Source organism: Camelus ferus, chromosome 34, assembly GCF_009834535.1.
Source record: "Camelus ferus isolate YT-003-E chromosome 34, BCGSAC_Cfer_1.0, whole genome shotgun sequence".
In the NCBI taxonomy this organism is placed as follows: Eukaryota; Metazoa; Chordata; class Mammalia; order Artiodactyla; family Camelidae; genus Camelus; species Camelus ferus.
The window spans coordinates 7989693-8016853 of NC_045729.1; the positions used below are offsets into that span (position 1 = coordinate 7989693).

A 27161-nucleotide genomic window follows, 5' to 3' on the forward strand; every position below is an offset into this window, starting at 1 on the left:
AAGATCCTAGAGAGGGGACAAAGCAGGATGGGTGGCCCCGAGAGCAAGGACAATGTCGAGAAATGCAGCGTCCTCAAACTTTAATGTGCCTCAGGTTCAGCTCGGAATTTAAGAGAATCATAAATTGATTATTAAATAAATATCAAAACACAGGAAAAAAAAAAAGAAAAGAATCAAACACATTCTTTTCCATTTACTTCTTCCTTTCTTTCGGACTCGTAAGAGTCCCCAGAGTCGTCAGCTCTTTGGAAAGTTCGTATTTACTGATTAGGCTGGCTGCTTTTCCTCCCCTGCATTCAGGGTTCGTGATGTACTCACATGCAGTAGTGAACTCCCTCCAGTAGTTTACCACCGAATAGCACAGTTAAATTAGACTGCGGTTTCAGTGACCTTTCCTACTTTTTTTGCGGGGGGTGGGGTGCAGGGTCTGACAGAATAAAGGTCTAAGAATGTTCAGAAGATGAGCTGGATGTGGATGAAAAGATACAGACTGAGTGTGTCAAAGTTTCCATTAGGAAAACAGAAGGTTTCTTGCCAAATAGAAACACACAGAAAGAATGTTCACTGCATATCCACCCCTCCCCTCTCTCTGCAGCTTCAGACGGTTGCCAGCTCCATTTACAGACTCTTTCAGAGTGTATCTGAAACAGTATCCCCAAACTAGAGGAAGAGGAAGAGGAGAGGGTCCCGGACAATGCACTCTGTCCCAACGAAGTGTTTGATGGTCGTCTCAAGGGTCGTCCACAGGCTTTGGTCCAACGGCACCCACCTCCCCACTTTATGTCTCCATCATCACAGCCCTCTAGGGAGAGGACCCTGTCTCCAGCCCCTGAGCGTGTTGAGTTTTCTCCTTTCTGTGCCTTTGCTCATGTTGCTCCTGCTGCTTCCAATACTTTGTCCCTCCGTGTTCACCCGAAAAATTCAGCCCATTCCTTAAAACCTCATTTAGACCACCTCCCCAGTATTTTGCGAAACCTTGCTGATCCTTCTTTCCCCACCCTCCACCCCATCCCTTGCCAGCCTGATCCTCTGGTCAGTGCACATCATCCCCTTCCTTTATGTTCATGTAGCATTTTGTGTAGGGGGCCCTTATGACTGGCTTCTGTACGGCACCATCTGTGAACTGTTCATACTGTGTTGACCTCCTTCACTAAAGAACGGGCTTTCCTAGGGCAGAGGTTGTGTTTTGTTCAGAAGTATATACTCTAACGTCTCACTTAGAGTTGGTGCTTGCTAAATGATTCCGAATGAATGGATGAAAATTCACCCCAACTATGCAAGTACGAAACTGGCTCTATCTGTTTACAGTCAAATCCAGTATCTCAGTACCTCCTATAACCCTGTGAGTCAACCTGCCTTTTACTTACGCACTCTGTCCATCTCTAAAAGGGTCAACTCGGGGGTAGTCCCATTCCTCTGATGGCTTAGTCCCGCCCCAGTCCTTGCCACTCAGCGCAGGTCCTCCTGTGCGTGGCATTTGGGTCAAGGCTACATAACTCAAAGTGAGGTCATTATTTGGCTCTGATTGCCAAATCCTTTGATTGTTGTAGATCAGATTCTGCTTTCTGACTCAATTATCTGATCTTTCTGGTTTGGCCCATTGGAATTGTCAGATTGATTGGACAGATACCAAGTATCTGCTTTATATTGGCCTGTATGGGTGGCTTCCCGGGCCAAGTGAGCACCCCACCCTGGACTTTTTCATTTTTGACATAGTGATGGTTGATTGTAAAGTTCTGCAAATGGATTTGAAGATTGGAGGGCAGACCTGGAGCAGTCTCTCATTAAACAGGAATCACCACCAGGCTGTCAGGTGAACTTTGACTATTCCTTGCAAACCTAACAGGTAGACAGAAGGGCCCTATATGTTCAGCAGTTGCCACAGAAAGTTGAATAGACCGCAGTCTGATTTGGCATTTCCTCCGACCTTCAAACCCGTTATTTTGATGACGGAATCCAATTTTCCGTTGTTTCTGTTACTCAGGGAAAATACTTGAAAACTGAAAAGAGGCTATTTTTGTGATGTAGAAAGATTTATCATCATGTAGAGTGAGTTTCTGTGCAAAGTAGCTCACGTGTTCAAATGGATGAGATTTTCATGAGACGTTCTCTTTGTCACACAGGTTGTAGAGAATTTGGTCTGATTATGTCAATTACCAGGAACGAACTTCATGTGGTCTAGGATTAAAGTCTAGACTGTATGTGTTCTAGAAGCCTGTAAATGTCACACACCACAGGTTTCTTTCATTCAACGACCATTCTTACAGATAGTTTGGAACTTTGTGATATAAGATACCTTGCTTAATAAGAACACCTGTCATTTCCAAGGACACCCATCCTTTACTGCCTGCCACCTCAAGTTCCTTCTTTGATTTTCAGAAACATTGAGCAAAAAAGGAAAAAAAATAAACTGTATGTTTGCCTGTTATCAACACACAGTTTCCTGTCTTCCCTGGGTCTCTTCTGGTACCACCCACCCAACTCTAACGGTGCCATTTGGAAAAGTAAAATACATGCAATAAAAAAGTAGGTGGAGTATATTGTACTTCTGTACAACTTATTCTGGTTTGTAATAAGGTCCTTGTGACATGGGCCATGCCTGGTTTTCATAGCTGCAGTAATTATGGGGGAATCTATGAAGCGATCTTTTATAGGACTTTGTCATCAGAAAGATTCCTTGTCGCAGCAGGGATTGAGAAAGGAGGGAGCCGCTGCACCACACTGTGTCTCGGTCAGGGTGCAGAGATCAGTAGCAGCTGGCCTTCATTTGAAAGTAGGAGTCCATGAACTAGTTATTCCATACCATGAGTGTGTCACCGTGTTGAGTAAATAGTTTAGTAGTAAGTGTGACTGTTTTTTATTATTTCTCCTTTTTGTGTGGCTCACATCATAATATTTTTGTTTTCTGCAGGCATGAAACCAGATTTAAGCAACGTATGCTGGAACTGACAGACACCAACAACATTGCCTACTTATTTCTCTCAGCTGCCAACAGATGGCTAGAGGTCAGAACGGTATGTTCATGTCATGCTTTCGAAATGGAAACCAAACAGAAGAGAGGCAAAGAGGGAGGTAGTTGTAAAAATGAGGCTTCCACTGAGATTCAGCCCTAACTTCACATTTTCTGGACTTTAAAATAACTCAGGTTTGTTTATGTTATGGGTGAAATTTGTCATAATGTTTTCAGCTAATGGCAAGACAAACAACCCCAGAAGCAAAAACTCATTTTGTGTTTGTTAGTCGCTAGATTACATAAGTTAATGGAATGGCAAATATTTGTATAACTTCAGCTTTTTTTTTTTTTTTTCAAATGAGCAAATTTGACAAGTGAACAGATGTACTCATTTCCTTCCCTGAGCTGAACAGGCCTGGGAGAGACAGGGACCTTCTGTGTTTTAAGCCAGCAGAGGATCACATTAGCCTAAAATGTACAAAATTGCAATGAATCATCTATTGTCTTCTGTCCTATATAAAGTAGAAGGATGGACACAAGCTTCGGCATCGAGCAGGCTTGGTCCAGCAAGTTCATTAATTTATTTGAGTCCCACTTCCTCATCTATAAAATAGGAGTAAGAATATTATCTCATGGGGGTGGGGGGAGGGTGTTAGGATTAAAAATAAGAATATAAACCCCCTGGCTCACTGATTACAAAGTGCACTTGACAAATGTCTTTTGAAAGGATGGATGAATGAGTAAATGAGTGGAAGCAGTACCTGCCCTGCTAAGTGGCTAATAAACCAAGCAGCCGGCGTACGAAGTCAGAGACAGATGTTTTGGAGGGAAGGGAATGTCGTTTGCCGACTGGTCTGCGTGATCTGCAATATGAATAAGCTCCCTGGGTGGAAATGATGAGTTGACTATAATCTTTTAAAAATAATTATCTATCAGTTTTTGAAGAGGAAAAGGTTTATCCGTGCTTAATGCAAGAACTTCACCTCCACTGATTAAGCATACTTACCATAGGCAGGTTTCCTCTCAAAACTCAGCAGAGCAGAGAGGGCAGATGGTAATGGAAATTTGATAACATTGAAATGAAGGAGCCCAAGTTACAATCTGAGTTGTTGATGGACAGATATAGGTGGATAGGGACCCCTGCCCACCCCCCTCCACCTCCGTGAGCTATAGTTGCCATCATTTCTCACCGTTGTTTACAGAGATCTCAACCGGTATAACAGTCATTGCATTGAAATTATTCATCAACATGATGCAATTATATTTCACAAATTTTGGATAGATGCATTTCTTCCAGGTAGCTGTGGGGACTGGGCAGGGGCAGGGCAGATTTTTCTTCTGAATTACCTGTAAATAACATAAAGGCAGGTAAAGTGTTTAGGATTTATAACAAAACCAAAATACTATTCCTAGATTTTACCCAGACCATAAATCCTTGTTTTAAGCTTCTGTTTCTTTGTTTAAATCTGTTTTCTCCAAGGAAAAGAAATCATAGCTGAATAACAGAATTCATGATGAAGTAGCTTAATCAAAGAATGCCCTAAAATTATAGGGGAGAAATGTCAGTCATTACCTTTGTATTTTGATTTACCTGAAGTTGAAGATCAAGTATGTTTCTTAGGGGCAAGTGTGTTTTCTTTGGACTTGAGGTGAGTGGCTGACTTGACTCCTGTTTCTATGCCTTAGCACTTCCTACTGTCAGGTTAATGGACAAATGTTTAACAGGCATCTTCAAGCAAACCACAAGTTCCTCTCTCAAAGCCAGAAGACAAGATGTTAGAGGCTTCAGACTGCCAAGAAAGGGAAGGTCAGGAAAGATGAGAGAGGACCAGCAGCCAAATTCAGAATGGGTTCGTTTAGCTCGACTCATACCCGCTACCTTGCCTACTCCTCAACCCTTGAAAAGGCAGCTGGACCTACTTGAATAGAAAAGAATTCTAGTTCCACCTGTAGAAACCTAAAATGACTAATATTTGAAAAAGGAAGGGCAGAATCTGCTATTCATTCTGTTACCTTATAATGCATTTGTCTTGTCTTTATTTTCTGTGTTGTATAATCTTTCCATGGTTTGCTCTCTCATCTCATGATTGGAACTCTCCCTTAAACACCAGTGCAAAAAGTTAAAGAATCCTTTGCTTCTCTTTCTGGTCAGTAAAGGTAAATTTTGGTCAGAAACTTGTTGGTTTTTGCAACGTTCCAGGCATATCTGCTGACAGAAGTCAAGGTCCAGAGTCCTTAGTGTGTGATTTGTCTCTTTCGTCTATTGTATTTATGCATCAATGAGTCTATGTGTGTATGCACACACACACACACACACCCTTAGTCTGCTAGAGAACCCCAGAGATCCAGCCTAAAACCAGTCAGATTTGTTCTCCTTGTTCTTGGAGTACACTACTTTTTCATTAGAACCAGAATATTAGAATATTTATTTGAATATAAGTGTTAACCGTCCAAGGACATATGCCACAGTAGGAACATTGAATAAACAAAGTTAATAACTCCAATTAGGAAATTACCTTTCTCCCAATTGTACACACGTAAGTGTGACCCCATCACTACTGAGCTTCTGTGGACATGTCCACATCCCTGGAGACACAATTTCAGTTTGAAATAAATGGACCTTATGTCAGAAATATGAACATAGAGATACAGGATCTTGGAGAGTGGGGTGTGAACTGCTCTCCAAACCCCAGAGCTGGACACATTCTGCCTTGTGAGTCATTTACAAAGAGTAAGTAATGAGAACTTCTATTCAGCACAGTGACTCTGCATTGATCTTGTCTATAGTATTTACAACTCCCTCCATCCCCTGTTTTTTGATATATTACTCAGTCAGTTAACAAAAATATCAGCTTATTGCAAATATTCTTGGAGCTCCTATAGCCGAAACACAACTAAACGATACCAGGATAGGGTACAGGGATTGGGCATAATTCGGAAGAGGCCAGCAAGATTTCCTGATGCAGATTTGGGAATTCCACCAACTCTAATTCATGGACTCCTGACCCAGATGGAGAGAAAGAGGGGAAAACTTATCTTAGTTTTCTGAGGCTATTTTTCTCTTCATTCTCAATTTTAGCTTTCCAGAGCAAGGCCACTGAATTCTGTGAACAGATAATCTCAAGGAGAAGGAGGGAAAGGAAGGCAGAGTGAAAACACCTTTTGTTGAATTCGGGAAGATCCCTAAGCCCCACCCGATTTTTATTTATTATCTATTTGTTAAAAAATTATATGGCTCTCTTTTTTTGTTGTTGTTGTTATTGTTTGATTTTTGGATTTGGGAGGATTTTTGTTTGTTTGTTTTTGTTTTTCTGTTTTTTGCCTGGTCGTGTTAGGCAAGAGTTAAGACAATTACAAGTCATTCCCTTTCTCTGGCTCAACACTGTTCCCTGTGGAAGGTGGAGCCCCGCCCACCATGTTCATTTCGTACTCATTTTGAATTAGGAAAAAAAAATAAATAAATAAAGGTCACTATACACTCAAATCCAAAAAGGACAAGAATCCAAAAGAATAAAATAATTTGGTTGGTGGGAAAGGAGCCAGACTGTGACCACCCAGGTTGCCTGGGCCGTGGAGGGGGCGGGGTGCTTCCCATCTGGGCGCCGAGTGAGGGAGGCCGCAGTCGTCTGCGGTGTGTCACTGCAGCCTAACCTTTGAATGCTGCTTACGCTCTTCTGTTCCCCACAGCGTTTTCTCTTCATCCCTCTGCACTAAACAGTTCCAGTTCTTTGGCGTCGGTGTTCCCATGTGCGAAAATTGTGTAACTCTATCTAAAGGGTGTCTCTCCAAGGCTTTGTCTTGCTGTGTGGTGAAAGGATAAAAGAAAAATCACATGGAGAAGCCAAAAAAAAAAAAAAAGAAAGAAAGAAAGACTTGAGAATCAACAGGCTAAAGGGAAAATAGTCTTCAAGATAAGCCCGCCTGAGAGTCTATGTTATGAAACAGCACAGAGCTTTTTTGTGTGTCCCTAACTCCGTGATAGGCAGGTGTGCACTGATCTTGTAATCTGACGGCCCGGACACCCAGGGGAACCATAGCTGTGGGCGTCTGAGGGCTACGTGAAAGAAAGAGATGGGGTTGCGATTAACCATGTACACGTCGGTTTTATAAATTACACTTTTCACTGTCATCCCACGTATGGGTAGATGTCATTGAATTGCTAGAAAGCTGACAAGAGGCTTCTTTTTTGACATAGGAATCAAAGGCTTCCCTTCTAGAGGGGCATGTTGAATTCACAAATTCGATGGAAGGTATCATTCATTGCTAGACTGATAAAATGTACTATCGTTGGCCCCTCTTTGAGAATGGGTAATTCATATATGTCGTAGTTTCTATTTCCTATGGATTAGAGCCTCTCCTTCCATCATATCACTTTGACTGAAGGTGTTTTTTCATTGAATGGATTGAGTGGGATGTGGAAGGCCTTAGAAGTAGAAAATATGCTACTAGTGGTCCCTAAGTGTTTACTCTCCTGTATGTGAGTTGTTCAGACCATCTGCTTCTCCTTAACTTACTGCCTTTAAGGAAAGGAAAGAAGGTGTAATTGTAGAATCACTTTGTAGTTTATTCAGCTCATTAAGTTTGAATGGTAAAGGAAGTGGAGAATGGGGAGCTAACATAAGCTCTTATGTACCTGTCAATCTCACGCATCTATATTCTTGTATTGTTTGAAGGAAAGTGATTGGAATTTAGTGATTTTGCAATGAGATTTCTTCATAGACACTGTTCACAAAGGAGCTTCCTCTCATACACAGATTGAGGTAAAATTCTAGTCAAATGCCTCCAAAAATCTCCAGTTCCTTAGGAAAAAGCCTTGTTGAGCAGTGAGAGTAATCCAGGAGTGAGCTGAAAAGCATCTCATTGATATAACTAAAAGATGACACGAATAGCACTTTTTAAACAGTTACATATACTTTTAAAAGAATCTATGAATGAACGAATGGTTGGATGGATGAATGAATGAGGCTCTTCTTTCCAGTGAGGTCAGCTGGGAGGAAGTGGAGAATAGAAATTAATAAAAACATGCCTTGCTTCAAGCCCTTAATGTATATGTTGCCCACAGAGATTTCTCAGATGCCAGCTGGCATATTTCTTTACATCAAGCTGGGAGTACCTTGCGGGACGTATGCCCTGGTACTAACTTACTTTCTGAGACTTATTGCACAAACTCTTAATGGGTCTTTTTAGAAAAGATAATATGGAAATAACAATTTTATAACATAACTTTAACTTGCATTTGAAACTTAAAAGGACACACGGTGAACAACGTCTGTTCTCTAGTGATCATCTGAATTGACTGAGATCTTTGATTTAAGAACCCGAGAAAAATCTTTCAACATTTTTTTTTTGCTCCCTTTTTAGGATTATCTGGGAGCCTGCATTGTCCTCACTGCATCTATTGCGTCCATTAGTGGATCTTCCAATTCTGGACTGGTGGGCTTGGGTCTTCTGTACGCACTTACGGTAGGTATAGATGAAAATCTCTCTCTTCTTGTGCAGTGTTGGAAATACTTTCCATAGTTATTATCAACTCTTAATCATGGATGTTAGAGTAGAAATTAGAAATTCATAACAAGATGACCGCCTGAAAATAATAGTAGATTTGCGTTCCAACCCAGCATTTTAGAACAGCATGGATTCATTTCTGATATTGTGAACCAATTTTCAGAAACTCCTCAAACCTGATGGTCAAGGCTGTTTGGGATTCTTGTCCTGACTTGTTCACAACCCATTTAGGGGCACTAACTTTAATGTGACTGTAAGTGAGGTAGGTGGAAACAGAGGTACCTACAACTGTCCACTGTGCAGGCAAACCAGAAGAGTTCACAGAACAGCAACACTTGAGGACCCATGAAGAAGAGTGGGGGGATACCTTCTTTGTCAGCTTTATCCCACGATGTCCTCTCTAGCCTCTGATATCCTGTAGCACTTATGAGTTGTACCTCCACGAACTGTCCAAGTCATCCTACCTCTTAATATCCAGTGTTTACAAGAATTGCTACTTCAGGGGGAGGGAAATAGCTCTGTGGTAGAGTGCATGCTTAGCATGCATGGGGTCCTGGGTTCAATCCCCAGTACCTCCATTTGAAAAAAAAAATGATTACTTCATTTTATATGTGTTAAATTTTTTGTCACCTGACACAGATAACCAACTACTTGAATTGGGTTGTGAGGAACTTGGCTGACCTGGAGGTCCAGATGGGGGCAGTGAAGAAAGTGAACAGTTTCTTGACTATGGAATCTGAGAACTATGAAGGCACTATGGGTATGGTTCTGAATGTTATTTTGTTTCCCTTAAATAGTAATTTGAAAAGTATCAGTTGTGTGTCAGGCATGTTGTCGTTTTTGCTTTGGTTTTCCACTTCAGTGTCCATAGAATTCCCCCTCATCTTGACTTTGCTTGATAATGGACACCTGAACCTGAAAAGATGTGGTTATTTATGCCTGAAAAGTCTTGTATACAACCAGGATCCAAATATATATTACTGAGTAGTATTTAAAGAGGATTATAAAAAACATTTGGGCCTTTTATTACATTAATTACCAACCTAAACTGTGAACTAGTGTATTTTCTTTCTCAACATCTTATTAACTTAGATGCCAGTAAACTTGGATCTTATACTGAGAATTCTTAGCCTTGCTAGAATAAAGCTGGCCAGAAATTCAATACTGAGGGCAGAATCATCTTCCTTAAATGCAAATCTCATGCTTAAAATGTGTTTTTTTGCCAAAAATCCTTCAATAGTTCTCCATGTCTTCAGGGACAAAATCCAGATAACGTAGCTCAATCCACTAGACCCTTCATTAGTCAACCCTCACCCACCTACCCAAGTCTCATCTCTCATTAGCCATGTATACATCTTTTACTCTGGCCATACCAACATGCTATGCTTTCTTTTGATCTTTGCTCTTCTCTCTAGATACATATTTGAAACAGATCTCCTAACTCTTAAGATTTACCTTAAGCACCATCTCCTCTTGAAACCCTCCTGGAACTCTTGGGTTACCATCATCTCTGCTCCCAGAGCACCTTGCGTTGGCCTCCATCGCTTGATTCTCCATGCAGTCCTGAAGGAGCTCACCCACTTGTATGTTCCTCCCAGGACCCAGTGAGCACCTGGAAGCATAGTTTCCATCTCCATAGTCCTGACATCTTACACAACACCCCTCACATTTTAAGCACTCTAATATTTGATGACCATCTGACTGAACAAATAAAACCATTCACGGATGAACTATCATAAATAGAGTTGAGTGATGGAATGTTGGGAGATAGGATGCCAGTTAATGCTCTAAACACAAACACAAAAAATCTATTTTAAAAGTTCTTAATCAAGAGGCTTTTACACTGAATGTAATTTTAATTAAAAAAATAGAATTTGGTTCAATATTACTTTAAATTTAGAAAAAAATTGTGTGTGTGGTGTGTGTATAAGTATGTGTTTCTGTCTCTCTCTGTCTCTGTCTCTCTTCCGTACTCCATTCCCACCCCGTAGATCCTTCTCAAGTTCCAGAACATTGGCCTCAGGAAGGGGAGATCAAGATTCATGATCTGTGTGTCAGATATGAAAATAATCTGAAGCCTGTTCTTAAACACGTCAAGGCCTACATCAAACCTGGGCAAAAGGTATGGAATTCACTGCCTTTTGATTTATTTTATACAAAACCTCTGATGGAGCTGGTCCATCACCACCAGAGCTCTTTAGACATCCCAGCCAAACATATTCTCCGCAGGTCCCATAATATCCCCAACACTTTACAGGTCCGATTATCTGCGTAAAAGAGAAAATGGAGAGAGAGGATGCAGATAAAATATGTGTTCTCTAAGTTGTATCGCCATTCCTTCATCTCCCATAAAGATTGGAAAAGTGAACAATAGGCATGTTTTTCAAAATTTCTGGCTTTTGGCTCATGGCCATTCCAGATATCCCCTGGAGAACCTTTACATTTGTGCTAGCTCTAGTCCCAAAATGATTTATTTTAGTTATTGTGAAAAAGAGCAAGTGTGCAGAAAATGAACTCATTTTACTTTTTGTTGTAAAATCATCACTTCTAAGATAAAATGGAATACTCATTTATTAGTATCCAACAATATACTAAAATGCAAAAATGAAGCCACAGGGGGAAGACAACACAACCACATAGAAACAGAAAGAGTTAGAGTGGAATCATTGAAGATCTGATGAAGACCTCATGATTTTCCCCTAGTGATGAGAGCTCATGAGGGAGAAGTGGGAGGAGAAAGATGATGTTAATGCGACTGTTTAAACAGAGTTGTAGTTTCACCATGGTGTCTTATCTAAGTTAAAAATAGTTTTGTGTATTTTCTATCTTTTGTCTGAGTCCTCTCTGAGTGATGGTTGCTTTTTCAGGTGGGCATATGTGGTCGCACTGGCAGTGGGAAGTCATCTTTATCTCTGGCTTTCTTCAGGATGGTTGATATATTTGATGGTGAGTTACTAACTAAATTTTTTCATTGGCCATGTGTGCTTTTCCTTTAAAAAAAATGCAACTTCAATTTATGTAATCCTGCAGAAGTAAAAAGCAAACACTTATAAGGACTTTGTGTCTTGCAACCCATGGTTTAAGGCAGGTATCCCAGATAAACATTCTAGGAGTGGAGACAAAAACATAGAATTGGGGGGAAACAATTATTAGCCCTAACTCAGCTCTGGAAATTATTGTTAAAGAATTCTATTAAATTGGTAAAATGAAAACAAGGTCACCCATTTTGAAAAGCAGTAGATGGCGGTGGCATTCAAGAGGAAGGAAGAAAGAAAAAGACTGTCTCGCCTCCTGCAAACTAAAAATACATCTCTTTCCAACGACGGGAAAAAAAAATGCAAGGAGATAAGGAGTCTGCATTTTAATTTTGGTGCATGACTCTTAATAACATGGTTTAATGCTGTTGAGCGTTTTGTGAGGAGGCCACCTTCGCCATAAAGTGTCAAGCACGGGTTGACAATATACAAGAATATTTATTCATCCACAGACTTGTGAGTAACATATATGGAAGTAATTTCATCTTTGCTTTAGAAAAAATATGTCACATTATTTAGTCTACCAAGTGGGCTATAAATAGACCAGCACCTAAGCCGTCTTGAACGGAAGGGGGTTCGTCAGCTCCAGACGTGCTTACTGTCATTATCTGTGATGATTATGACAGTGGCGACAAGGCTTCACGTTGTTGTTGTGCGTGACAGTTCATATTATTTAATAGAATCTACACAACAGCTCTGTGAGATAAAGAGGTCAGTTAATGGGCAACGGAGTTGAACTGTGGTCATTGCAGGCTCTTTGGGGTTTAGTTTCAGGGACAGGGGCGGTACCTGCGTCTGGATTAGCAGCTCACTCTTTCCACGGTTGCTGATAACACACAGACACTTGAAGGAGTTTCAGTGGGATCTGAGCTAGTTACATCATCCAAAGACAATTGATTGAAAGTTTTTATTAAAAAACTGTGGCTATGATGGAAAGTACTAGATTAACATGATGCTCATGAGTCCAGAAGCATCATTCTGAGCCCCATGAGGGCTACTGACGACTGACTCTCTTTTTAATAACATTAGGCAATTGAGATTTTAATAGACAATATATTGTTCTTGGAAGAAAGTTTAAGCAAATCACTTTGCCTGCTCTTAAATCTAAATCCAGTTGGAAAAAGGACTATCGTCATCACTCTTTTCCTGGCAGGCTCATCTCATAGGGCAATATTGTCTTTGCACAAAGCAATATGATCAAGTAAATCAGTCGAGGTAAAGAAAGGACATCAAGTTTGCACAAGTCTATGCACAGTGTGGAGAAATCCACTAAAATGTGATATCTATGTCACAGAGTTTACGTTCTTACTTGTCCTGCACTGTACTGTTCAAGCAATAAAGGAGTGAATAAGACAGACAAAAGTTTCCATTTTCAAGGACCTAACATTCTAGTTGGAAGAGAAAGACAATAAAAAAGATCAATACATGTTTATAGAAGATCCTGTGAAGGAAAATAAAGCAGAGAACAGGATAAAGGAATATTGGAAGGAAGAAGACTATCGAGGGGAAATAGAAGTACTTTTGGTTTGTATGAGCCACATTAACTGAATAAAAAGTGGAAGTAAATTTACTCCTCTGGGAGTAAAGATCATCAAAATGTATATTTTTCTTAGACATGTACATTAATGTTTTTAATACTTAAATGGAAAGCTTCATCTTCTGAATTTCAACCCTGAACTAGGAAAGTACTTCCAATTTATATACAAATCTTATGGTTCTTGTCATTGTACCACATGCCCATCATTTCTGTTTTTCTTTAACAGGAAAGATTGTCATTGATGGGATAGACATTTCGAAACTGCCACTGCACACACTACGTTCTAGACTTTCAATCATCCTGCAGGATCCAATCCTGTTCAGTGGTTCTATTCGGTAGGTGATGTATTCAACAGAAACTCATGTGCCTCAGGATTAACCCTTTGGCTCATAGGAGGGTTTTGCTCAGAACTGCTTTTAAGGTAGGTGTGAAAGGACATTACCAAGATGAGATCAAATCTTCTGTCTGACAGCGTGCATTGGGGAACCTAGAGTGGCTTAATTAAGCTGCAGAAGCCCATCCTTTGTGCCTCCAGGAGCTCATCTCTTCTGTTTGATTCTAGAATTTTCTGTTTGATTCTACACATTTCCCCTCTGTACTTGGGGGCAGTGATTCTTGGCAGACATTTCTGAGATACCCACCCTTCAGATATCCTGCCGATCTCTTGTGTGTCTGGCTTCAGCTCAGCAGACAATTGAGTTTGGTCAATACCTTGATTCCCTTCCATCCCTCACAACTCTTCTTTCAGCCAGAATTGCTTTGGAGAAGACGCTACAGTCCTCTGCACATCTGGTTTGTAGTTTCTCATGGAAAAAAGAATGGAGGTATCTACTCTCTGCTAGGTGCTTTTTATATACTGTCTCACCACATCCTCAGAGCACCCTCTAGTGCACAGCTCACTGTCCCCATTTTACAGATGAGGGTTTTGAACCTCAGAGAAGCTGCAGCAGCACCCCCCCCCAAGTTTGTACACTTAGTAAGTGGTAGAACTGCCGTTCCAAATAAAGTTTGTCCAACTCCGAAGCCCCCCCATGACGTCATCTACCAGATCATGCCTCTCATTGCATCCCCCCTCTGTTCTCTCTTGTTCCCCTCCTTCACCCACTTCATTGCAAAGGAGTATTTCCCACCTTTTACTAAATATTCCTTGTCTCAAACAGAAAATGTATGTAAGATTGCTCAATATTCAACTGTAAAATTATTTTCATTAAACGTTCTGGATGTATCAAGTTATCTAGCAATATCACAGTAAATCTGCTTTTCTGAACACACTTACGATGCATACTGTTATTGTGGTTGGTGCAGCACAGGTCGTCTGAAATAGCATTACATGTTTCCATTTAGATTTATGTGTTTAACACCAGTTCTGTAGGAATCATTTGCTAGACACTATTCAGGTTACATTAAACATAATATGAAAGTGGATGAACCCAATGTAATGAGTTTTACCAGGTCTTATCATGCATTTAAACGTACAACTTACATAAAAAACCATTGTTCATAGTAGTAAGGTTGTTCCCTTCACTCATCAAGCATGCGTCGGACACCTGCTCCATCCTAAGGACTGTGGTAGACGCTGGGGATACAACAGCAGCCGAAACAAATACGATTTCCATTTTAAAGGAAAAACAGCAATAAGCAAACATAGATAAAAATGCATTTTTAAATTTATTGACTAATGAATCGATTTTTTTTCCCTACAGATTTAATTTAGATCCAGAATGCAAATGCACAGATGACCGACTCTGGGAGGCTCTAGAAATTGCGCAGTTGAAGAATATGGTCAAATCCCTACCAGGAGGTCTAGGTATATTTCTAAATAATGTATTTACTTTTTAGATATACAATGAATTCTACATGTCTCTACCTACATTTCATGCTAGAATCATAATTCTAGTGTTAAGTATCCTGATCTTTAAAATAATCTCCAAGGGGTGGGGAGTATAGCTCAGTGGTAGAGCACATGCTTAGCACGCACAAGATCATGGGTTCAATCCCCAATACCTCCATTAACAAAAAATAAATTAAAAGAAAAAAAAATTTCCTAAAGGTCATTAGGACACTTCATAATCTGGTGCTTTTGCATGGGATGCAAGAAGATGAACCTTATAACCTTCTGTTCTATGTGAGCACGCCAAAATATTCCAATTGGTACATCTATCTCTTTAGGCTTTCCACCATTGATGGGTACAGATCACTTGAATTAGACCGTTTCCTTATGGTCATTCTGCTCATGCGGTTTACATGATCACTTACCCTCAGTAAACAGACAGGAGGACTGGCGAGGCTGTTAGGTTCCAGGAGTCCCGGGTGCTATTTAGAAGCAAGCTCGTTCTCCACGGTGGCAGCCACTTTCTTTGCCACCAGGAGGGTATATTCCTTTTACTTATGTAACACAACTTTTGGAAGACATTATTTTCTGTTCTCTAGCTGCAGTATCAGTTTTGGAACTTGTGAAAGGAATGAAACAGGTTCTCTAATGATCACTGATACAAATTCAGTCCCAGAGGCAGTATAATTTCTAGCAAATAACTGATGACAAGACAAAAGAATTACATGAATAGTAAGAGATCAACATGATTAATGGAACAACAGAGAGTTCACGATATAGTTTTTAATTCATAAAAATGAACATTGGTAGTTTTGGACTTCTGTTTGCTTAAAATCTGAACTCATCATTTAGGAATGATATTGGAAAGATAATAGCTGGTTAGTATTCTAATTTTAATATGTAATATGTAGTTGCCAAATTGATTGTTTTGTTTGGCATCTAGTTTCCTTTAAAAATTAACCCACAAAATGAGATCATGTTTATTTGTTGGTTTGTTTGGGGAAGGGGACCTACTCAAAAACAATACCTTTTATGATTATAATTAAGTCCCAAGGAAAAGGCATCCCACAGACTGAAATGGAGACAGCATGCCTTTGAAGATAGGTTTATTGATCTTGCCAGCGTCAGGCTGTGGGAGTAATTCCTGAGGTCTAGATGAACTTTCCCATAGTAAGTTTTGATGTCTCCTCTGAACCCAGCAAAGGTACTTGAAAAACTGAAAAGTCTACCTGAGACAATGCTTATAGACCTTTTTACCCCTTGGTATTTAGAGACTTTTCCTTCCCCCCATTCATAGTTGGAAAGACAGGCAATTACATCTTCACAGTCCTCAATCACTAACATGAGAACTGCCTGTACCTGTTTGGAATCACGCACGTAGTATCTGGGGGTTACGGTACAGTGTGAGCAACAGGGGATTGTATTTACACTTGTAGCTGAAAATTGTTTATGCTCCTTCTCTTAATAAAGATGACATCAATTGCTTGATAAAGATCTGGTTTAAGCCACCTCTGGTGGAGAACATTCTTCACCCCCAGCTTCCTTCTTATTTATTATATACATTAAAATTTGGAGGCTAAGTGCATAACCCCCAAGCAAGAGAAATTATAAGAATTTGATGCAGTGAGACTATAATCAACAGAAAATTTCCCTCAGAACCCTACTTAAAGGGGTGTGACTCCTAATAAAATAGGTTATCTTGGAAATTATAAATTTATTCTTATCTGGGAAACAGAAGTTAAGCTAAACTCTCAATAGTAATTTATGAAATGCAGGTGAAAACCAAAAAGAGGGAACTGTAATGAGGACACTTTATCCACGCAACAGTGTTCCATTCAGCTACTATCACAGATGCCGTGAGACGTGCTGGGGATACAGTGATGAAAACAAACACAGTCCTCACCCACTGGGAGCTTATAGTCCAGTGGGGTAGTGTCAAGGAAACAGAACAGGTGTTGGAGTTGAGACTATTCCATTTCTTATCAAGCTCTACTACAAATTAGCTCTGCGATGTTGGGTAAGCCACTTCATCTCTTTGGGCCTTGGATAATTCTATTAAATAATCTTCTTAGAGAATTGTAATAAATAGATAATCTCCAAGATCTCCCAGCCTTTAAAACATGTTGGTAATCTCTATCCAATGATAAGGAGGCAATTTGCCATCCGTTGTCATCTCCAGGTTCCTCTTGGCTTTGCCAGTATGAAATCCTTGCGCCAGTACAAAGTGAGGTCCAGCATGCTCTTATAGGGCACCATGTGGTTTTCAGCCGTTTGCCCAAGGACAATGCTAGTAGGGTTGCTTGAGTGAAGTCCTTGCGTCCTGCTCTGATTTAGATGCCGTTGTGACGGAAGGTGGGGAGAATTTCAGCGTTGGACAGAGACAGCTGTTCTGCCTCGCCAGGGCCTTTGTCCGCAAGAGCAGCATTCTCATCATGGACGAGGCGACAGCATCCATCGACATGGCCACAGTGAGTGCATCGTCCAAGCCTGTTTAAATTGATGAGTTGAGGAAAGGCACATGAAAATTCCAATTTCTTTTTTCCTGTTTGGGTTCTGAAGCCTCAGTACTGTAATTCTGAGTGTCTTCTCATTCACCTCCTTGATCCACAGCACATTGAGAATGTCAGTAAAGTCGACTTGACTCTTGTTTAAAGGGAGTTTCTATTGTCAATAAACATAAAATAAATCTGCCATCACTTTTTTTAATTGAAGTATATTCAGTTTACAATGTTGTGCTAATTTCTGGTGTACAGTATAATGCGTCAGTCATACATATACTTACATATATTTGCTTTCATATTATTTTTCATTATAGGTTATTACAAGATATTGAATATAGTTCCCTGTGCTATACAATATAAACTTATTGTTGATCTATTTTATATATAGTAGTTAGTATCTCGAAATCTCAAACTCCCAATGCCATCATTTTTAAATCCTCAAAACAGTAAAATCCCAGGGCTCAGTTGATGAGAGTACTTTCCTGTATTCAAGTATTCAAATGTTGTGTCATGGAAGTTCTAAAACAAAGTATGCAAATCTCTATTTAATCGAAGTCTATTGATAATCAAAACCAATCATCTTCTAATGCAATTTGAAGAGGGATCCACTAGAATTAATAAGGACCATCTCAATGTATTCACGGTAACAAGGCAGAAACTTTGCCTTTTGAAAGAAATCATTTAAAAGCATCAAATACGTTTAAGGAGGATTTGTCTGGAAGATTGTGATTGAGTGGGGAAAATGTCACATTAAGCCACAAACTATATAAGCTAGCAATTAATGTTGTTCTTATAAAAGTTATCTTGATATTACAAGTTTGGCATCAGAAAGGACAAAAATAAAAACCTTGTTTTTTTCCTTGCTTTACACTTTAGATTGAGTAAAACTACCCAAAAAGATAAAATAGTTTCAAGATTATTAAGAGCCAATTATATAGAGATGTTAGTTTGACAAACATTTCTTTGTATTAAGTAAGACTAATCAGTTAAAGTCTCTATACAAAATTGTATAACCTTCTCAAAGTTAATTTAATTTAAAGCAATCAAATAGTTTCTAATCAAGCAATGTCACTAAGTAAACATAGCTACATCAAAATTAGTATTAATTGCTAAGGTCTTACGATATTGGAGGTTATTTATAAGGATAACAGCCTCAGTAGAGATGAGAGACAGAAAGATAAAAAGCATTAATTAATTGGTAATAAACCAAATTATTGGAAGAAATAACTCCTTCATATTAAGACCTAGGTAATCAAGCTTTGTTTCCCCACCTCTATGAGAGAGATAGAATCTTTACCCAAAACATTTTTTAAAATAAAATGATAAAAATGGTTTCCAGTGGGAATAAAAATAGTTCTTGCCAGGAATGTCCTTTTAGGGGTCAACATCCAAATTTTTGGCATGTATTAATTTTCTTCTTTTCTGACCCAAAATTTAACACTATTTTAGGGTTTCATTAGTTTTGAATACATCCCTTTTTGTGACATAATTCTAATGAGCATTTCCACGCCCATTTGGTTTCATATTCCTCCTTCAGTTTCCTGGCAATAAGTCTATCAGTCATGCCCGGTTGATCACCGAGTTTTATTTGCATTTTGAAGACACTGTAATGTGTACAGAACCCAGCCTGAGCTTGCTGGTGGGCACTGCGCCCTGTTTCACCTTCTGCAGGAGACTTAGCAGTGAACGTTCTCAGAAGAGACTGGGCGTGCTGGAGCATTATTCTTGGGGACAAAATATTATGGCAAGAGAAAGTAGTCCAAAAAAAATTCAGACTCTATTTCTTTTCTTTTTCTTTTTTTGGCAGGAAAACATTTTGCAGAAAGTGGTAATGACAGCTTTTGCTGACCGCACCGTTGTTACAATAGCTGTAAGTATGGGAGACACTTAACTTACTCCTCTTTGGGTTTTGTTCCAAGATTCAATATTCTTTATTTCTGAGCAATTAAAATATACTTGTATCAAATCCTGTATTCCTCTGCTAATAAGTCTGTCTGTGCAAAAAAGGAAAAAAGAACAGCTATGTTTCAAAAGCCTTTACCTTGTTTTTTTCCAAACGGTCTATTTCCTCCTGTAAGTTACAATGATAGAACATCCCAAATCTCAGGATTCCAGCAAGTCATGGCCAGGGCTTTGTCACCAGATACAGATGGTAGTTAGTATAGGATCATTCTTTTCTCAATAATCTAATTGATGAGCAGTGTCAGAAGCAAAATTCATAAGTTTGACTGCCTATTCTGCTACTATTTACACGTAATTTCTCTGTTCCTATTGACTTAACTGCTTGCACAAAGAAGGCAATGAGATCCCAGCAGAGACAAATACTTTCTCTGATTTTATTCATTTTTAAATTTTTTATTAACATATAATTAAGTCACAAGGTGTCGATTTCCGGTGTACAGCATAATGTCCCCGACATACATATACTTTCTCTGATTTTAAACAGCACCAGTCAAATTGAAGAATTGCTTAACGTTTTGTCATGCATGTTACAGCTTACTTCAAAGGGGCCATGGTTTCCTCTCTTCTCCTGCAGCTGGATGGGTTCTTACTCACGCTTAGACTTAATGTTTAACAAAACTATTTTTTAAATGAATCACTTGGACCTTTTCCCTCTTGCTGACTCTCTTCTCTTCTTTCCATTTCTCTTTTCTCTCCAGCACCGTGTCTCTTCTATTTTGGACGCAGGCCTGGTCTTAGTCTTATCTGAGGGTATTTTAGTGGAGTGTGACACTGCTCCAAACTTGCTCGCTCTCAGGAACGGCCTCTTTTCCACTTTGGTGATGACCAACAAGTAGACCATCATGAGCTCCCCTGCCGAGTACCCCCTTCTCCGGTAGTTATCTTAGCGACGTCCCCCCAGGAAGGCAAGGTTAATGCAGAGATTAAAAGGGAGGGATGTGGTGAGGGAACTAACTCCAGGGTATTACTGTACAAATCAACTCAACCAGATGCTTCAGTGATGCTCAGTACAAGTGAGGCACATAACTGTGTACTCAAACGTATACATGTGCCAGAGAGAGTATGAAAACCCGGGAGCCAGATTTACCTCTAGCCTAAGGACCAATTTCACTATTCCTTGGGGGATGTTCTGTAAGTGTCCTTAAAGCACTGTACATGTTCCTGACCTATCCTGAAGAATGCATTGTGTCATTTAGTAATTACTCAAGTTTAACCATTGACTCATGGGAGTTATGCAAGGAGTGCGTGCTCATGCTTCTGTTTTTGTGAATGGTGTGTGGAAGAATGGGTATCCTTGGAAGGGCAATTTTTTCACAGTGGCTGGAAATGACTCCCCATCTGGGCTCACCTTCTGTAAACTGGGCCTAAGTAAAGAAAAACCCACTTTCTCTTACTTTCCTGGTGAACTCAGTGATTCCTTCTGCCCTGGAGTCACCTGATTAACCCATTTACACTAAAGTGTGAATGACTTAATGAGTGAGAGAAGTAGCTACTTGAAAAAAATGATTCTATAATATTTTCAAAAAATTTCTCACTGAGAGATAAGGAGATATTTGGGGGGAGAAAGATCTTCCTGTTGCCTCCAAAAGGGCAGATTAAAATGGGGGAAAACAGACCTTTGCCTACTCAAAAGACTAGTCTTCTCTGCTCTGCATGGAGCATGATATTGTTGGATGGTCCCACTTAGTCAACACCTGGAAGATTGCTTGAGCATAATTTGTATTTTTTCACCAAAAAATTATGTTCTCTTACCCGACTTCTGTTCTCCTACATTCACTGAATACTTTTCTGTCTATTTGTCTATCTTTCACCTGTTCCTAATTTCGAGACCACTGGTGTGGAGCTGGCCACCAGGATACTTCGAGTTCTCTCCCCTGGACACCCGGAAAGCTTTGGGGCAGGACAGATTACTGTGAGGCTCACACCAGGCTCGTAGGAGGGAGAGCTGCACCGACTTGTGGTGGACTCCCTTGTACAACGATCCCCAGTGTTATTAAGAGTCACTATTTTTCCTTCCCTGATAAAAGTTGTTCTGTTACTTCTGCCAAGTGCCACTGAAAATTGTGGAACAACTTAAAAAGATAACTTTCTCTGGCTTCTAAAAAGAAGCCCTCATTTCCCCAAAAAGTACATAGCATTTATTTTTGAAAGTGATCTATTCTTCACCCTGGATGTGGTTAATTTCTCTGGAAATATTTTGAAAATGTCATCAACGTTCCGACGACTGACACCACACTTCGTCAAGTAAAAAATATTTTGGAGTAATGGAATAAACACTGGGTATATTGAGTTCTATAGGCCAGGTTTTTCAATATTTTGGGAAAAAATGAACATTTTAGAATAGCAGAGAAATGTTTATAATATTCCATTTATGGATTTGGAAGTCAAATTTTTTTTTATATTTATGATATGGTTATTGAAGAATTAATTGTTTGAAGGAAAATGCACAGCAGATATTAAACAGCTTATTAAGTTTATTTTCTTCTAAATGCATAGGTATGCATTTGGCTCTAGTTCTTTCTCAAAGATAAACAAACATTATCCTTAATTACCAGTATTTAGTGAATGATGGAGATTTGTCTCAAGATGTTCAAAATGGTGCATGTTCTAAGCTGGCATCTTTATCCCACTCATACATGTTGTTTCCCCCATAGTTGTGAGTACCAACTATGACTGCTTGCTTTTCTGAAAGCATGAACATTGTAACTACTCCAATACATGGCCTTGGGCAAATGTTAAGCCTTTGCTTCTGGGGATGGCTTCAGGTTGGACTTTGGGTTGCTTAGGTTGGACTTTGGGTTGTTAGGAGAAGACAATTTGGAAGACTGTGTAGCAGCTAAACAGAATGTTTTTCCTAGGTTTGGCAGTCCCACTAGCATGCCATGTGTTTTGACTTGCTTGATCCAGGTCCTATGGTGGCCCTGAGCCACATGTGGCTATTGAGCACTTGAAATATGGCTCATCCTAATTGAGAGGTGTTGTAAGTGTGAAATCCATACTGGATTGCAAAGACTTAGTACTGACAGAAGAAAATAAAAAAATATCACTTATAATTTTTATATTGGTTACATGTTGGAATAACATTTGGGGTATATTGGGTTAAAAGACATTATTAAAATGGATTCTACTTGTTTATTTGTGCCTGTCAACTGTGGCTCCCAAGAAATTTAAATTCCACATGCCTCACATTATATTTCTATTGGGAGCACTGGTCTTAGCAAGAGTAGTGAAAAAGCCCACTGCAAAGATTTATTTCCTTGTAAATTCTAAAAGTCAAAAAGTACAGTGGCTGACATTTATTATTTGCTTGTGTGTATCAGACAAGGTGCTGAATATTTTTTAACTTGGTTTATCTCATGGATCTTCACCAAGGCAGGTCCTATTACTACCATCACTTTACAGATGTGGAAGTTGAGGCATACAAAAGCTAAGTTTGTTGCTCAAGATGGCACAACTAACAGGGGGTGAAACCAAAACAAGAGTCCACTTTAACTTCAAGGCCTGTGTTCTTAACCATAATGCTAATATTGACAGGTGAACAATTCTCTAAAATACCAGATACTCTCTGCAAAACAGTCTGATGGCAGAGTGGAAATATCTCACACTTTGAAGTTAAGAAGCCTGGTTTTGATGCTGGTTCTGCTCCTTATTATCAAAGTGATCTGATTTATCTTTACCTCTATGAGCCCCAAGGGTGTCCCCTATAAAGTGGAGAGAGATAGCACCCACAGCTGAGGAACATTCTGATGATTAACACGTGTGTGTGTGGAGTACTTAATGTACAGTGTATGTTCAGTAAGTGATAGCTTTTATTATGATGAAGTCCTAACACCAAAGCATCTCTCCAAAGGGTACCATGTGGGGAGAGAGAATGAATGAGTGGCAGGGATGCCTAAAGACAAAAAGACAGCATGCCTAACATCGTGGATAATTCCTTCTAACACTGCATGCCAGAATGGACCTCTCCACGTTGTCTTCCCAGAACTGAACCACCTTCTGGAGTTCTCCAAATTGTGTGTTGGCCCAGGGAATTAGTTGACTCTACACAAGAGATAATTTTAGTCTAGACTAAACTATAACCTAACTGGTTCACGATGGCTCTGCTTATTTAATTTATTTGACAGACATCTGTTAGCCTGTTTATACTACCATGAAAATGACGAAATTCCTATATTAGCTACACTCAGTTTGATACAACCTATATAAAACACTGGCCGGGGTTTCAAAGTATGTAAATAAATCGTACTTTAAATAAGAAAGAAAAAGAGGGTCTGTGCCCCTTGCACCTCCTGGCTCCCCAAGATAAAAAAATGTCCTTGAATAATCGCTGCAATATGCATTTTCCATTGCTTTGGCTCGTGCCTGAAATTTGTAACGAATACTTGTGTTCTATTCACTCACAGCATCGGGTTCACACTATCCTGACGGCGGACCTAGTTATTGTGATGAAGCGAGGAAATATTTTAGAATATGACACTCCAGAAAGCCTCTTGGCCCAGGAAGATGGAGTATTTGCTTCTTTCGTTCGCGCAGACATGTGAAGGGATGTCTTCAAACCATACGTGTATTTAGCACAACACCGTCATAATCTACTTTAATGGATCATGAGCTCAACCTTTGGAAAGTGGCATCTTAAACTTCGACACATTTTTGTAAAGTTTACTTGTTCTGTTGTGGGACTTTGTAACGAGTAATGATAACACTTTATCAGCTAATATTGTGTTTTCTGTGTTGACATCTCTTCTTCCTGGTTTCTTTGTTTTGTTTTCCAAGCTATTATTGCTTCATACGCTCGTTACTGATGTTTTTCTGGTGATTAAGCCATATTACCTTTAAAAATAACAGGTTGTATTAAAACATGTAAGCTCCTGTATGTGGTAAATCAACAGCTATATTTAAGTCTGAAATAGCTCTCAGGCGTGGAAGTTACAGTGAGGATTCAGTATTATTACGCTCTTCTTTGTGAGAATAAAATTTTCTTTGTGTTGGTGTCTCCAGATGTTGGAAGAAATTAAAAAGAGGACAGGTTTTCCTAATCAGTTAGAAAATGAACCCCTAAAATTCATGATCTACTATCTGAGACTTTTTTCTGTACTCATTACCATTAGTAACACAGATGTTTCTTTATTGGTTTCTTTTTTTCCATCTAAATTGTTTCCAGTCACCAACAGGTTGTCATATTTTTAATAACTCTGTAAAGCCAAAACCTTAACTAGAAAGATCATAAAAAGAGTTTGAAAAATTTGAAAAATGACACCAAAGTTTCCACTTGTTCCCTGTCTAGTAGGAGCAGGGGTCTTAAGATACCAGGTATAATGTGCCTTTTCCAGACTGAAGTTCAGAAAGTAATTAGGTTTAGTCCTGCAGTGGCAGGACAGCTTCAGCTTTCCATGATTTAATCATTAGATGTGGTTATGATCCTCAAGCCCTGCAATTCCACATTTTTTCAAGATTCAGGAACATAGGCAAGTGGCCTTATTTTCACAAAATACACGTATACATACATACATGAATATACATATGTAGGTATGTATATATTAAAAACATGTTTATTTCTAGGAGGAAGAGGGTATCTTTTAGACATTTATTTCCATTGGTGTCATACATGTATACATTTGCTCCTGCTCTCATTTTAATGTACATGTAAAAGGTGTATCAAAATTTTATTCTAATTTTAATGTGCATGTTAAGAGTACGTCAGAATTTATGGGATATTAGTGTTATGCTTTGCTTGAATATAAATAAAGTCAAAAAATACTCAAAAGTCATGCTAGCAGCCAAAGCTTTCTACTGCAATTCTATGCCCATCTGGTAAATATCATTGATTTTCATGTGAGGATTCATGTGCTTGTAAGATTTTTGAAGAATTACAGGTTGATGGAAAATGACAATATACAGTCCCTTCCTGTAGTTCTTGTCTTCAGTTTATTGTATTGTATATTCATACTTGGAAAATCTGTAATGTTTGTGTATCCAGAACTTAGGACTGGGCTGGCACCTGAATATAGAGTCCTGACATTTACCTAAAATAAGTTTCACAAAGATGGACAAAAGTGTTCCTCGTTATTTAGCTTGAATTGTCACCTTTTGTAGTATATATATAAACTGCACTGGGAAAAAATTCCTCATATTGTTTCCTGAAAGCAAAACAGAACAAAATCAGTAACTATTGATTTGATCTTGAAAATATTTCCTAAACAATCCACCCATCTCCTGGAAGTATTTCTGCTATGCAAATGCTTTGTAAGGCTAAATTTACACGATGCTTAGTCCCAAGTTATTCCTCACTCTTACAGAGAAATGGGGATTTACCCTTAGAAATAATCCCTCACAATATTTGTAAAGTATACTGCTAACGTAATGTCAGCAGAAGCATATCTAACTCTGCTAAACAGGAAATCACACCACTTTTACACCTAAATGGTTACTGGTTCCCATATAACCTGTAGTCACTGAAGTTGAGTGTTTAATTATTTACAAAACTAAATTGAGTCAAATTTCAAGGATGATTTTTTAAATTGTTTAATCACTTGTGTTATACACATGATCTTTGAATCTAGACATGACTCATCTTGAAATATGTTTTTACTAAATAGATGCATATTTATAGAAGACCAGCCTTTCCCAAATCAAATTTCATATTCACAAATTTACATCTAAATTCACCAAATCAGTTTTACCAATTGTAACTCCTTAATATTCGTTAAAAGCAGTAAGTACATTAAGCTTTATGTGAAAATAGCAAGGTTACTGATAATGTTGAGAGAGAAATAATACTCCTCTTAAAGGATTGTGCATCCTCTACTTTCATGCTCTTCCTCATGATCAATTCAAAAGTCAACTTCACTCTGGATTAGATACCAGAAGGCCCCTCTGAGTAACTGATACTTGATGTCCGGGACCACGTCCTGTTTGTCTCTGTGCCCTTGGCTTATAACACAAGTGCCTGGACCACAGCAGGCCCCAATAAGTGTAGTTGATTGATCCATTGATCAATTTCACCACTAGCCACGTGCCTGTAACTCTTCGTTTTCTGTGTTATGTTTATCCTACTGTAAAAATACATTGCTTTGGTGTTGTATAATAAATTACTCTTTTTGTTTGCTCGATTAAAAAGGGTGATCATTCTTCCACTTATAATACCATTCATTGGATATCAATCAGGACTGATCAATAGATGTGAATTAACACCAGTTGACAAGGCAATATCTGATCATCCTTTGACAATTTTGTTTCACACCTGCCACAGCCATGCACTTCATTAGTTTTATATAGAGGGTCTAGGGAAGTTTCCATCAAGTGGAAAAGTTATATCATTAAATTTTATTACATCTCTAGTAGCTGGATGTCTGGACTTTTTCCGAAGGTTTATTGATCAGTTCTTATGGTTGTCTTCCAATATATCTCTTGTCACTTATTTGGTGCTACATTCTTTGGAGCTCTGTGACTTACACTACTATGATAATTCCCTTATGAACCCATTATCCAGAGTTAAGTGCAATCTTCTCATCTTAAACCTTTTAGCATAAGAAACAGTAGCCAAGAGGCTGTATCCTGTAACTTAAGCTGAATTTTTTCTTTAGTAACTACACATCATTTACAACAGGTTTGCTCAAGCATTGGTGAGGTTCACCTAGCTCAAACTCTTCTGTGACAAGGCTTGTAGATGTATTTCTAGCAAGTGCCTCTAGGTAAGATTTATAATTGGCCAAGTTTGGGAGTCACTGATCTACCCCAGTCACCACCCTCTTTTCTTTTTATTACACATAACATGCTTGTGGAAGGTGATCTCCGCATGCTTCCTGTCTTTGCCGTGGTTAACCTATCCTGGACTTCC

At 39.1% G+C, this 27161-nt stretch overlaps 1 protein-coding gene across 1 annotated transcript in view; it reads left to right on the forward strand.

Moving 5' to 3' along the window:
- ABCC9 (ATP binding cassette subfamily C member 9) overlaps window positions 1-26434 on the forward strand; it is a 107435-nt gene extending 81001 nt beyond the window's left edge. Inside the window, 10 exon segments of the mRNA XM_032472850.1 lie at window positions 2912-3014; window positions 8315-8416; window positions 9098-9218; window positions 10450-10580; window positions 11326-11404; window positions 13257-13365; window positions 14734-14837; window positions 17196-17329; window positions 19170-19232; window positions 23728-26434. Coding sequence (XP_032328741.1) covers window positions 2912-3014; window positions 8315-8416; window positions 9098-9218; window positions 10450-10580; window positions 11326-11404; window positions 13257-13365; window positions 14734-14837; window positions 17196-17329; window positions 19170-19232; window positions 23728-23865 — 1084 coding nt within the window. The 3' untranslated portion in view covers window positions 23866-26434.
- The last annotated feature ends 727 nt before the right edge of the window (window positions 26435-27161 follow it).